This window comes from Microtus oregoni, unplaced genomic scaffold (genome assembly GCF_018167655.1).
Source record: "Microtus oregoni isolate MIOR12 unplaced genomic scaffold, Mior012 000020F_ref0000438, whole genome shotgun sequence".
Taxonomy (NCBI): Eukaryota; Metazoa; Chordata; class Mammalia; order Rodentia; family Cricetidae; genus Microtus; species Microtus oregoni.
The window spans coordinates 14,082,481-14,096,296 of NW_024543079.1; the positions used below are offsets into that span (position 1 = coordinate 14,082,481).

The window sequence follows — 13,816 nt, forward strand, 5'->3', positions numbered from 1 at the left end:
GTTTTTGATCTTGGCCATTCTTACAGATGAAAGATGAAATCTCAGAGTTGTTTTGATTTGCATTTCTCTGACGGCTAAGGATGTTGAGCATTTTTTTAAGTGTCTCTCAGCCATTTTAGATTCCTCTGTTGAGAGTTCTCTGTTTAGGTCTGTACTCCATTTTTTTTTATTGGATTATGTGATCTTTTGGTGTCCAATTTCTTGAGTTCTTTGTATATTTTGGAGATCAGACCTCTGTCTGATGTGGGGTTAGTGAAGATCTTTTCCCATTCTATAGGCTGTTGTTTTGTCTTGTTGACTGTGTCCTTTGCTTTACAGAAGCTTTTCGGTTTCAGAAGGTCCTATTTATTAATTGTTTCTCTTAGTGTCTGTGCTGCTGGGGTTATATTAGGAAGTGGTTCCCTGTGCCAATGTGTTCAAGTGTATTTCCCACTTTCTCTTCTATAAGGTTCAGTGTGGCTGGCTTTATTTTGAGGTCTTTGATCCATTTGGACTTGAGTTTTGTGCATGGTGATAGATATGGATCTATATTCATTCTTCTACATGTTGATATCCAGTTATGCCAGCACAACTTGTTAAATATGCTTTCTTTTTTCCATTTGATATTTTTTGCTTCTTTATCAAATATCAGGTGTTCGAAGATGTGTGGATTGATATCTGGGTCTTCTGTTCAGTTCCATTGGTCCTCCTGTTCTTATGTCAATACCAGGCTGTTTTCAGTACTGTAGCTCTGTAGTAGAGTTTGAAGTCAGGGATGTGATGCCTCCAGAAGTTCTTTTGTTGTACAGAATTGTTTTGGCTATCCTGGGTTTTTTGCTTTTCCAAATGAAGTTGAGTACTGTTCTTTCGAGGTCTTTGAAGAATTTTGCTGGGATTTTGATGGGTATTGCATTGAACACATCTAGTTCTTTTTAAAGATTTTATTTTGTTTTTTGTAAATGTGTATTATATTGTGTATGCCATGCATGTGTAGGTTTCCCTAGAAACCAGAAGAGGGTATCAGATTCCCTGAAACTGGCATTAGAGGCCTCTCATTGCTGATGCTGGGAAATGAACTTGGGTTCTCTGGAAGGCCAGCAAACATTCTTAACCATGCTCACCATCACACCCGGTCTTTGAAGTGTTGTTTCTGTCCTGTCTTGTTCATAAGCAGCCACTGTGAAACTAGGAGTATATGCTTCCATTCTTCTTTCCTGGTGCTAAGGATTAAACACAGGGCCTGATGCAGCCTGGATGTGCTCACCACCCAGCTACACCCCAGCCCTGCTTCTGTTCTTTAAATTTTGGGGGGAAGCCGGGCGGTGGTGGCGCACGCCTTTAATCCCAGCACTCGGGAGGCAGAGGCAGGCGGATCTCTGTGAGTTCGAGACCAGCCTGGTCTACAAGAGCTAGTTCCAGGACAGGCTCCAAAATCACAGAGAAACCCTGTCTCGAAAAAGCAAAAAATAAAATTAATTAATTAATTAATTAATTTTTGGGGGAAAATGAGCTTAAATCCACATTGTTTAATAATTTGTATTTTTCTCCTTAACAAGTTTTTGGAGAATTATATAAAAATATGTGTCATCATTTTAAGAGTCTGTTGTGTTCTCTATGGAACTAGCATATATGATCAGTTTGTTGATGATAGACATTTAGTGATCTCCATATTTGTACCATTACAAAAAGAATGTCATTGAATATATACAGATGTGTGTGTGTGTGTGTGTGTGTGTGTGTGTGTGTGTTTGTGTGTTTGTGCATGTACACATATGCCCGACACCATCTTTGGCTGTTCTTCCTCAGGGCTTGTTCACCTTGAATTTTGAGGCAAGATTCTTTACTGGGGATCTTGTCCTGTTAGTTTTTTGTAAACTTCATGCAGCTAGGGTCAAATGGGAAGAGAAACCTCAGTTGAGAAAACACCTCTATCAAATTCCTGTAGTCTGCAGGGAGGAATCGGGGAGGCATTGGCTTGCTGGTTAGGCTAGACTGGCTCTGAGGGCCAACTTCTTAGATGGTGTGAGGGGTGGACCTCAGGCCCTCATGCTTGTGTGACAGACACTTCCTGATGGAGCTGTCTCTTCATCCCTTTAATACAGATATTTTTGTGTATATGACTGGGTATTTTTTAATGAAAAAATTACCAAAAATTTAACTCATATACTCACAAAAAGCATAAAGATATTTTTATTTATATCCCTACTTAGAGCCAGGTTTCTTGCACATCTAAAATCTGAACTTGTTTCTAAAGTTTGTTGCTATTTTATTTTGGCTTGACATTTCATTTTCATTGTTTATTTGTTTGTTTGTTTGTTTGTTTTCGAGACAGCCCTAGCTATCCTGGAACTTGCTTTGTAGGCCAGACTGGTCTCGAATTTACAGAGATCCACCTGCCTCTACCTCCTGAGTGCTGGGATTAAAGGTGTACGCCAACATGCCTGGCTACTTATTTTTTATTATTTTATGTATATGGGTGTTTTGCTTGCATGTATGTCTGTGTACCATATGGGTGCCTGGTGCTCAAAGAGGCCATCATATCCCCTGGAACTGGTAGAGATAGTTGAGAGCTACTATGTGGTGTTGGAAATTGAACCCAGACCCTTTGGAAGCGCAGTCTCTTTAAGCCTCTGAGCTATCTCTCCAGCCCCTTGGTATTTTGTTTTTAAGAGGATAGCTCTAGGTGCTATCACAGTAGAGTCTTTCCTGACTGGATGGGGTAGCACTTATCTATAATCCTAGCACTTGGGAGGTAGAAGCAGAGGATTGGGAATTCAAGGCCAGCCTGGGCCCCAGAGACTCCATCCCAACAGAAGGAAACAGAAATCAAAGGAACAAGCGGTCCCCGTCATGGTTCAGGGCTGCAGAGCTGTTCTGTAAGTTCCTTCCCTTTCTCTTCCTGCAGCTGCTCTCCTCAGCATCCCTGGCTTCGTGGAACGGCTTTGCAAACTGGCAACTCGAAAAGTGTCAGAGTCCACGGGCACAGCCAGCTTCCTTCAGGAGCTGGAGGAGTGGTACACGTGGCTGGACAACGCGCTGGTGCTGGACGCCCTGATGAGAGTGGCCAGTGAGGAGTCTGAACACAATCAAGGTACTTTCTATGGGGTCCCTGAGGGGTAAGGTTTTTTCTGGACCCCTTGGAAACGTTGTTGGTCTCCTTTTTGTGGAGACTCAGGAGTTGCTTACAGTAGGATTTTCCTTAAAGTGGTCCTACACCAGGACTATATTAAAACTTTAATAAGTTCCACTTCACTTCATGAAAAGAAGAAATAAAAAAATCTGAATTTATATAATAAATAAATGGATTGAATTAGGAGAGCAAAAGAAGCTCAGGTTAAGAACCCCATATCACGCCGGGCGGTGGTGGCACACGCCTTTAATCCCAGCACTCAGAGGAGGAGGCAGAGGCAGGCGGATCTCTGTGAGTTCGAGGCCAGCCTGGTCTACAAGAGCTAGTTCCAGGACAGGAACCAAAAGCTACGGAGAAACCCTGTCTTGAAAAATCAAAAAAAAAAAAAAACCCATATCACATGCTTCACGGGTGAATTCTACCAACATTTAAGCTTTTCCATAAAGCAAATACTTCTCAACTTATTCTTTGAAAAGAGTTTTACCATTATACCTAAACCAAAGAGATCACAAGAAAAGAAAGTTACAGTTAATATTTTATGTTTATAGATTTAAAGATCCCCCCCCCCAAAAAAAAACTTCTACATCCAATTTAGCAGCCTCCTCAGGAGAGAATGTGGCCTGTTGCCTATAGAGGTTTCCCTTAGGGACGCTGGAGACGATTTGCATGTCTCTGATCTCATTGTTAGTCTTTAGGCAGGTATGCAGGGTGCCTTTGGGAAGCATATGAAGTGCATAGCACATGGAAGGGAAGGTCTTCCTGACGAGTTTTCCCGTGGTTTCAACAGATGTGCCACTGAGCACAGCAAGGAGATTAGTAGACTTCGTAAAAGTCTTAAAAACATCACTAAGAAGCAGAAAAGGCAAACCCACAGAACAGAACAGTTCTGCAAACCACATGTGTAATAAGGGACTTGAATATAGAATGTATAGAGAAGTCAAGGGATGTGATTTATCTGGCACATGTGCGACCCTGTGTTCAGTGTCAAGTGCTGACCAAAAGAGTTAATTAATTAAATGATAAAAAGAACATGGGGCTGAAGAAATAACCCAGCAATTAAAAACACCGCTGCTTCTTCTTTTTTTTTTTTTTGTTTTTGTTTGTTTTTTGGGTTTTTGATACAGTGTTTCTCTGTAGCTTTGGAGCTTGTCCTGGAACTTGCTCTGTAAACCAGGCTGGCCTCAAAGTCACAGAGATCCACCTGCCTCTGCCTCCTGAGTGCTGGGATAAAAGGTGTGCGCCACCACCACCTGGCTGTTTATTGCTCTTTTAGAGGACTTGAATTTGATTCCCAGGGATCCAGAGCCCTCTCCTGGCCTCACACAGACATGAACATGCACATGAATTTAAAAACAAAGCATATAAAGAACACCCATAGAGGAGGAATAAAGAGACAATTCATTCCAAAATACAGACAGGGATCTAAATAGACATTTCTCCAAACACGAAAAAATGGCTGAACACACATGAAAAGCTGCCCAGCAACTTTAGCCATTAAAAAATACAAATTAAACCTCTAAGGTGACAATTCATACTCATGTTCTTCCTCACTCCCCACCCCACCCCACCTTTTCTCTGTGTACCAAATGGACCTCCCTCTCCCACGTGGATACTCATTACGTCTGGCACCACTTGTGTACCGTCTGGACCTCTGCTCCCATAGCCATGTCCTCCTTCAGGCCTTTCCAGAGCTCTCCAGAGCCAGGTTAAATAAGAATGGTCAAGGCCAGCCCACTCTACAGAGCCAGGACAGCCAAATAGCCAGGACTGTTACACAGAGAAACCCTGTCTTGGAAAACCAATTTAAAAAAAGGGCTCAAGTGGTTTACCAAGGCAAGAGTCTGTGTGCTGCCACCCAGTCTCCTCAGACCAGTGTTGTGGCCATTGGTGAGGGTATCCAGTGGGGATGGGGTGGATCATGCTTTTCTCCTGTGTAGAGAAAAGTGTACTAAATGGATTCCATTTTCTTACTTAGAATTGCTTTTAGTGATAATTTTTCCTTAGCTTTGCCTGTTGACACTTTGAGTTCCAGGCAGCGCACACAGACTAACCCAAAAAGAGAGCACAAGTGTCTACCTTACAGTTAGATGGCAATGAGGAGTCCCTGTCTGCTCAGATATCATGGAAAGCAGTGGCAGGTGGATGTCTGAGTTCAAGGCTATCTTGAGCCACATAGCAAGTTCCAGGCCTACAGAGTGAGACCTTCCCTCAAATTAATTAATTAATTTAATTTAATTAAAACAAAAGCTGGGCATTGGTGCACACACCTTTAATCCCAGCACTTGGGAGGCAGAGACAGGCAGATCTCTGAGTTGGCGGATAACCTGATCTAGAGAGTGAGTTTCAGAATAGCCAGTGCTACACAGAGAAACCCAATATCAAAAAACAAAATAAATAAATAAAAATAAAAACAGAAAGTTCCAGTGGGTTATTGCCCTGTGGTTATAGAAAACAAGTATATACTATATTACCCTATACCCCAAAAAACTTTGAGAAGATAATATTTAACTTATTAAATCATTTGTTAAGCAATGTATATGTATGTGTCTATCTTATCAAAACTTCATATAATATGTCCTATTAATAGGCACAGTTTGTGTTAGTTAACTTTTTTAATTTCTAAATTACAACAGGCAAGTATTAGCAGAGCGGAACTGGTTTTATACTTTATTTACCATCCTTGCGTGTTGTTTACTCGTGCAGGTGTTGTTGTAAGCACCTTCCGTATGTCGGTTCTTTCCATCCTTATAACAGTAGCAGGGAGTTGCTACTGACGTCACCGCTGTCTCACAAAAGAGGATGACTAGGAAGCACCGAGAAGTCATCCAGCTTCCCCACCGCACGCAGCCAGGCCTGTGGTTAGACCGCAGCCTGGCTCTGCATCTGTGCTCTTAGCTCCTGTGCCATGCCGCTTCCTGTCATCTTCTCGTATCACCGTCCATTGTCAGAGCTCTTCCTAAGAATCCAGGGCTGGACTCTTGTTACATGGGCAATGAAGTGAATGAGAGCGATTACCTAAAGGGAAATCTTGTTAGCGATGTAGACAGCACTTAGCCATTGCAGACCTGAAGAATGTTCTCCACAATTTGCTGCCAGGCATCTGACTGTCTGATTGCTGACAAGAACAGGGAGAGGCTGCTTCGGTGGCTGTGTGGGAATGCTGTACCTGATGTTGGGAGTACAGACTGCGGAGGCCTTCCCTGGCTTTCTAAGCTGCTCCTGTGGATAAGGAGGTTTCCTAGCTTTTAAAATGTCTAGTGAGGGTTGGGTCTGGTCTGGCGGCTCCTTAATCCCAGTTTCTTCACAGCACACCTGTGGGCAGAGCAGGTTCCCTCAGGAGCCTCACCCTTCTTACGGGGCTGTGCCAGCCTCCACTGTGTTCCCCCCTCTAGGCACCTCAGAGGAGAATGCATTGCCACATACCTCAGCCAGGACCCAGCTGCCCCAGTCCATGAAGATTATGCATGAGATCATGTACAAACTGGAAGTGCTCTATGTCCTCTGTGTGCTGCTGATGGGACGTCAGCGAAACCAGGTGGGTGCTCCCCAGCCTCAGAGCAGGCGGGGTGAGAGCAGACGCCGCATAACCTGTGAGTTATCTAGGTGCACCTGCACACTCTCTAGCTCAGCAGAGGCTGTGGGTTATTTGCCTCCTTGTAAGGAAACCAGACTGAATCTAGAGACTGGAGCATCTGCTCTGGGCTTCAGGCAGCAGTTCTAGATAGCAACTGTGCAGGCCAAGAGAAGACCTTTATTTTAGTAATGTAAGATTAAAGACATACGCTGTGTGCCAGGCGTGGTGGTGCACACCTTTAATCCCAGTGCTCGGGAGGCAGAGACAAGTCTGGTCTCCATAGTGAGTCCCACTACAGGAACGACACAGAGACACCTTATGTTAAGAAAAAACTGACTCTGTGAAGGGCACACCAATTGCAATTGGTTATCTAATACCACATGGTCAGCACTGAAAACGTACATAGAAGTAACAGTAATAGACTCGGCAGGTTGTATTTATGTATTCAGAAATAGTCTGTGCGTGTGTGTACACACATATATTTCTATAACAACGATTAAAGAAAAGGAGACCATGAATTGAAAGAGTGAAATTGAAGGTATACATGAAAGGGTTTGGAGAGAGAAAAGGGAAAAAAGAAATGATGTAATTATAGACTCAAAAAATTAAAACATTATCTTTTTAAAAAAGGCCTGTCATGTAGGTGCAGTAGAGCAACTGAGCACCAAGCCTTTCACTGTTATAAACCTTGTAAAAAAAAAAAAGTGTGTGTGTGTGTGTGTGTGTGTGTGTGTGTGTGTGTTTGTATCACCACATATGTGCTGGTTCCCATGGAAGCCAGGAGAGGACACCAGATTCCCTGGAGCTGGAGTTGTGAGCCACCTGACATGGATGCTGGGAACCAAAGTCAGGGGCCCTGATGACTGACAAAGAAGGGCTAGATGAAAGTGAGGCTGAAACTCAACAGAGAAACCATTAAACCCGTAGCCCTGTGTTCAGAATGGGGTGTGCAGTGTCTTTAAGTGAATTCCAATGACTTGAGAGCCTTGCCCTGTGACCTTGTCATTTCTGCCTTCATGGCATTTCTCCTGGACATTTGTCTGCAACTTTCTTCTGTAGTTGCTATAGATACATCCTGGGGTCTCCATCACAGCTTGGGTTCATGCACCACCCTCCTCTAGGCCTTTTGAAATTTCAATGAAAGCCTCAATGATTCCATAACTCTTGCATGCTGTGTGCCAAAAAAAAAACCAGCATCACATGAGCTGGGCATAGTGTTGTAAATCGATAATCCCAGCACTCAAGAAGAGAGGGCATGAGGATACCAAGTTCAGAGCCAGTCTAGGCTATATAGCAAGACACTGTCATAAAAACAAAGCAAAAGACTAACACCCTGCGAGTGGTAGTAGTAAGGTGTGCTGCTAAGTTAGGAAATAGCTGGGTCCCCCTGGACCACAGCTATAGTGGTCTTTAGTGTCTGGGAAGTACTTCCTAGATAGCCCTGTGTGAGCAAAGCACCCTGACCACTGTCTGCTCTCAGCAGAGTGCTCCAATGAGCTTCTGACCTTAGGGGCAGATGGGATCATTCTAACCCTGGAGCTGCCTGTTAGGCGCTTTCCTGTGTTTTCTAGGCCTGTGCATAGTGCTTGGCTTCTTTTTAATGGCCACCAGTCTCTTTCCCAACCACATCCTCTTTATCCACAACTTTCAATTCCTTCTTTTTCTGGCTAACCCACTTTGTTTTATAAGTTCTTCTAGGGGGGCTGGAGAGATGGCTCAGTGGTTGAGAGCATTGCCTGCTCTTCCAAAGGTCCTGAGTTCAGTTCCCAGCAACCACATGGTGGCTCACAACCATCTGTAGTGAGGTCTGGTGCCCTCTCCTGGCCTGCAGGGATACACACAGACAGAACATTGTATATATACATAATAAATAAATAAATATTTAAAAAAAAAAAGTTCTTCTATGCTTTTTGCTCCCAGTTTTCGCTGTCAAATTAGCTAAAAGCAGCCAGTAGTAACCATGCCACAACCCAAATGCTATGCTGTCTTAAAATTTCCTCCTCCTAATTAATTAGCCTGTCACCTTTAAACTCAGTGTCCCATAAAACTTTAGGATAGGGGCTGGAGAGATGGATCAGTGGTTAAGAGTGCTCTTCCAAAGGTCATGAGTTCAATTTCCGGCAACCACATGGTGGCTCACAACCATCTGTAACGAGGTCTGCTGCCCTCTTCTGGTCTGCAAACACACACAGACAGAATATTGTATACATAATAAATAAATAAATATTTTTAAAAAACTTTAGGATATGGGCAAAATATAATTATTTACCAGGTTGTATTGGGAATGACCTCTATATCCTGTGCCCATTGAAACCTCATGAATAGACTTTTTTTTTTTTGTCGGCTTGGTTTTTTTGGGTTGTTTTGTTTTTCAAGACAATGTTTCTCTGTATAACTCTGGCTGTCCTGACTCACTTTGTAGACCAGGCTGGCCTTGAACTCACAGAGATCCACCTGCCTCTGCCTCCCAAATACTGGGCTTAAAGGCGTTTGCTACCACTCCAAGCTTCATGAGCAGTCTGTCTCTATGATCTGCTTTTCTATGGTACTCTGATCTTTTGAGCTCCAGTTAGAATCTCTTATTCAGCTGAGTGTGTTTTCTTTAATCAGGGTTTTATGTCACTATGGAAAGCTGTCTGGATGAGGAAGATTTATTTCAACTCATTGTTAGAGGTATCTTGTGGCAAGAAGAGTGGTACACAACAGAACAGTCTCTGTTGTGACAGCCAAGAAGCAGAGAAAAAGACAGGGAGGGGCAAGGGACAAGGTACTCTGAAGGATCTGTCCCCAGTGATCTGCTTCCTCCAATAGATCCTTCCTTTTGATCTTTGACCCTCCTGAAATAGCACCTACCAGCTGTGAACTGACACAGTCACAGGTGCCAGAGTCAGCTAAGACTCTGACTCCTTTGCCTGTCTGGAAAAGCAGGATTGTTTGAGATACAAATTTCTCTCCATATGATAAGGTTGTTTTTTTTTTTTTTTTTTTTTTTGGTTTTTCGAGACAGGGTTTCTCTGTAGCTTTGGAGCCTGTCCTGGAACTCCCTTTGTAGACCAGGCTGGCCTCGAACTCACAGAGATCCGCCTGTCTCTGCCTCCCGAGTGCTGGGATTAAAGGCGTGCGCCACCACCGCCCGGCTGGTTTTTTTTTCTTGTGATTTAAGAACATTTTCTTGGGACTGGAGAAATGGTTCAGTGTTGAAGAGTGGCTACTCTTCCAGAAGACTCAGGTTTGAATCCCAGCACCTACATGGCAGTTCACAACCGTATATAAATTCAGTTCCAGGGGAGCTGACACTTATTTTGGCCTTAATTGGCACTGGCACACATGTGATGCATAGGTGTATATGCAGACAAAACATCCATACACATACAATAACAAAAACAAGTTAAAGACCATCATGTCTCTCTTTTTTTATGTGTCTGGGTGTTTTGCCTAACCAAGTGTCTATACACTGTGGGTGTAGTGCCCTCAAACACCAGAAGAGGGTAGTAGATCCTCAGCGACTAGAGTTACAGAAGATTGTGAACAGCTGTGTAGATGTCCAATCAAAGCCAGGTCCTCTGGAGGAGTAGCCAGTACTTTTAACCACTGAGCCATGTCTCCAACCCTTAAAATTAACAGGTTTCTAGCTGGGCATGGTGGTACACACCTTTAATCCCAGCATTCGGGAGGCAGAGGCAAGTGGATCACTGAGTTTACAAAGCATGTTTCAGGACAACCAGGGCTACACAGAGAAACCCTGTCTTTAAAAAAAAAAAAAAATTAAGCCAAGTAGGATGGCACACTCCTCATGGTGAGTGGCATTCTCAGAGGATCTGATGCCTTTCCTGCTTCTGAGGGTACCAGCACACGTGTGCACACACTCACTTGTACACCACACACAAACATTTTCAAGGGGCATTTTTCTGTGCAGTCAAGGTAGAAGCTGTGTGGATGCTGTCTTTAACTGGCAGCACTTGGTTCTTCTTCTTCCTGAGCGTGACTGTCTGTACTGATCTTGGCACACATCCGTCTCACTATTTCCCTTCCCTCCTCACACAGGTCCACAGGATGATTGCTGAGTTCAAGTTGATCCCAGGACTCAATAATTTGTTTGACAAACTGATTTGGAGGAAGCATTCAGCCTCCGCCCTTGTCCTCCATGGTCACAACCAGAACTGTGACTGTAGCCCGGTAAGCAGGAGACCTGGGAACAGCAAGGTGTTCACTAGGAGTTAGCTCTTTAAGGGCTGCTGCTGACCCTGAGTGTCTCATTCTTGAAGATGAGAGCAGAGAGGAAGTTTTTATTTCTCAGGGGACGTTAAACTGAGAATCAGGCATCCTTTGCCACTCAGCTTTTCAGGAGATCGTGACTGAGTCACAGAGCCTCTGAGCTTCTGTGTTCTTGGACAATAAAGGTCATGTGCCTGTTGGCCTCAGAGCAGCCCTCCCAGCCCCTTGGCAGGAAAGTGCTCCAAGACCTGAAGTTTGTAAAGCCAGCAGAACCTGGCGCCCTGGGTTTCTGCACTGCATTTCCTCAGTGCCTCCTCCCACTTTGTTGTTCTTTGGCCTTGGCTTTTCTTCTGTCCATCTGAGTGAATAATTTAAAAGGAGTATAGTTTGCATGTCTAGATAACATGTCTGACTTATTCAGAAATCACTTGGTCTTTGCTGTGTAAACACACTACATCTTCTGTTTTTCCTTTTGCAATTTATCTCTTTAATGGTTTGGTCCCTTGGAGATGCTCCTGTGATGCCGTTAGCTTGTGTTTGGGATGTTTGGGAGGACCCGTGCAGCCTCTGCCCTGGACACTCCTGTGCCAGTGCATTAGGAGGAGCCGTTCTGTATTTATGTTAATTTCCTGGCCCTGCTCCTCGATTCGGATTGCTTATTTCTCCTGGGAAGCTCCCACCAGCCAAACCTAAGTGGCCCAGGCCTTCTTGCCCAGCTCTCTGGTTCATAGATTGACTCTGTCTGGTTACTGCAGGACATTGAAGCCATAGCCTTATTGGCCTCTCTCTCATCCACACACCTCCCTCAGCTCCTAAGCATCTCTGCCCAGGATCTCTGGGCCAAGTCTTTCTGATTCTTACAGGTTTTCATTTTAGCTTTTAAGCTAGCCTCACATGTAAAGGGACTTGAGTGATTTTTTTTTTTTTGAATCTGCTATGCTAGGACATTGTTGGCATAAAAGGTTTGCATTCGTTTACCTTGGCACTGGTCAGGTATGAAAGTCTGACTTTTCAGCTAAAGAAAAACCCCTGCTGTGCTTAGGACAGGAATTCAAAAGACACAGTGTAACAAGACAGGGATGTCACCAGAGTCCATACTTCTTTTATATAGAAGTATCCTGGCTAATATAGCTTTAATGTGTGTTATAGGACATTACCTTGAAGATCCAGTTTTTGAGGCTTCTCCAGAGTTTCAGTGACCACCATGAGTAAGTATATGTGCCCTGGAGGTGGAATCTCCAGGCAGTTCCCCTCATCTTCTCTCTGACTTCTGACTCAAAGGCCTGGCAGGAGCCACCCAGTGTCCTGGTGTGGCTGTCCTTCCTTCATCTAGAACTGGGTTGTTCCTGCGTCTTCACAGCCCCTCTGACAGGACAGAGTGGCTGCCACTCATTGCCCTGGGAGCAGCACATTTCTTCAGTACTGGCCCCTGAGCTTCAGAGAGCCCTGACTGAAAGCATGGGGCTCCCCTCCAGTGCACACACTTTTTGAGATGTTCTAATCTTTGATTTTTAATGTTTAAGCTTTTAGTGGAGAATGTACAAGAAAATAATTGTCCATTATAAAGAAAACAGTGATGTAGGACTTAGCTTTACAGTAAGGACTTCGGTGACCCAACAGCTGTGTGTGCACAAAGAAGTGGGCACACTGGTACATGGCTTCTGATAGTTATATGATTATTTGTTTATTTGTTCATTCATTCACTTATTTTTTGGTGTCCCAAAGAAAGCCAGAAATTAAAGCATCCATGAACAGCTTAGAGGATGAGTTAACTATGGGGAGTTTGTCCTTTTGGTTTTCTCACAGTGCTGGGGGTTAACCCGGCTTTTAAATGTTGGTTTAAAGTTTTGGAACATTGTATAAGCTAATAGAATATGCCCAAGGACAGTGTGGCCTGGGAGCCTCTATCTCTTTTGTGATTCTCTCTTGTGAGAGCATCTGTGGCTGAAGGCACAAATTTTATTACAAAATTGCACTCATTTTCTTTTTGTCTTTGGGTTTTTTGGGGGGGATGGTGTGTGTGTGTCTGTCTGTCTGTTCCTAGCTTTCTTCAAACTCTCAAATGAGCATTTCTGTATGCCTGGCTCAGAGGATGGAGTGAGGAATGGAAATACTTGGCCTGTGCTGTCATGAAGGGAACATCTGGGAAGGAAGTCTAACATTAGAGAAGGTCACCAGTGAGAGGGCATGGTGACAAATGGGCACAGTGTGTGGGAGCAGAACTCAGCTCTGTGAAAGGACAGTGGGCAGGTTTCCTGCCCGGCTGCCTGGTACCCAGTGACGCTTTACTGCAGAAGCAATTTGTGAGCAGAGGCCTGAGTGGGGCAAAGAGGCAGCCTGAGAGAGTGTTCTAGCCAGAAGGCCCACATGTAGAGAAGCCCCTGCAGGAAGGACATGGCATGGTCAGGGCAGAGTGTCCAGATGGTGTGGGTGTGAGCTGCTCAGTGTGTACTGTGGCTGCAGAGGTGGCCTGGCTGCACAAGGTCTCTGAGTCATGTTCACTCCCACGTATTACACACCTGAAGTGGTGGGGTTTGGGGGAAGCGTTTTCAATAGTGACAGAGTCCAAGCCCTATTCTGAAAACCACCCAAGGAACCATGTGAGAGTTCCCTTCCCGTGGGAAACAGCTGAGGATGCTGGCTCTGTGCTGCACAGACCCATAATGACAAGCCTGGATGAAGAGGACAGCTCTGTCACAGCTGGTCAGACCTCTGCTTAGGTGACTCTGGCCACTGAGAACGCTGCAGCAGGGCTAGGCTCCCAGAGTAAGATGGCAGATGGGACTGGACATGCTGAGGTGCCGGTGGCTTTGAGAAGTCATATAGAAATGTCCAGTGCACAAGATGGAGACCTGGAGATGCCGAGGGAAGGGCCTTGGTAGTGAGTGGCAAGCAGGTGTGGAAGGGCTGCTGGAGTC

General features: G+C 44.5%; 1 protein-coding gene across 2 annotated transcripts in view; it reads left to right on the forward strand.

Annotated features, from left to right (window-relative positions):
• LOC121460285 (transient receptor potential cation channel subfamily C member 4 associated protein) overlaps positions 1-13,816 on the forward strand; it is a 73,293-nt gene that overhangs the window by 46,170 nt on the left and 13,307 nt on the right. The window contains exons 8-11 of one of the 2 annotated variants that reach the window (XM_041670594.1): positions 2,885-3,070; positions 6,502-6,644; positions 10,728-10,859; positions 12,048-12,106. In XM_041670594.1, the coding sequence (XP_041526528.1) occupies positions 2,885-3,070; positions 6,502-6,644; positions 10,728-10,859; positions 12,048-12,106 (520 nt within the window). Of the gene's footprint in view, positions 1-2,884; positions 3,071-6,477; positions 6,645-10,727; positions 10,860-12,047; positions 12,107-13,816 lie in introns of both variants that reach the window. The other variant, XM_041670593.1, reaches the window with a different exon arrangement.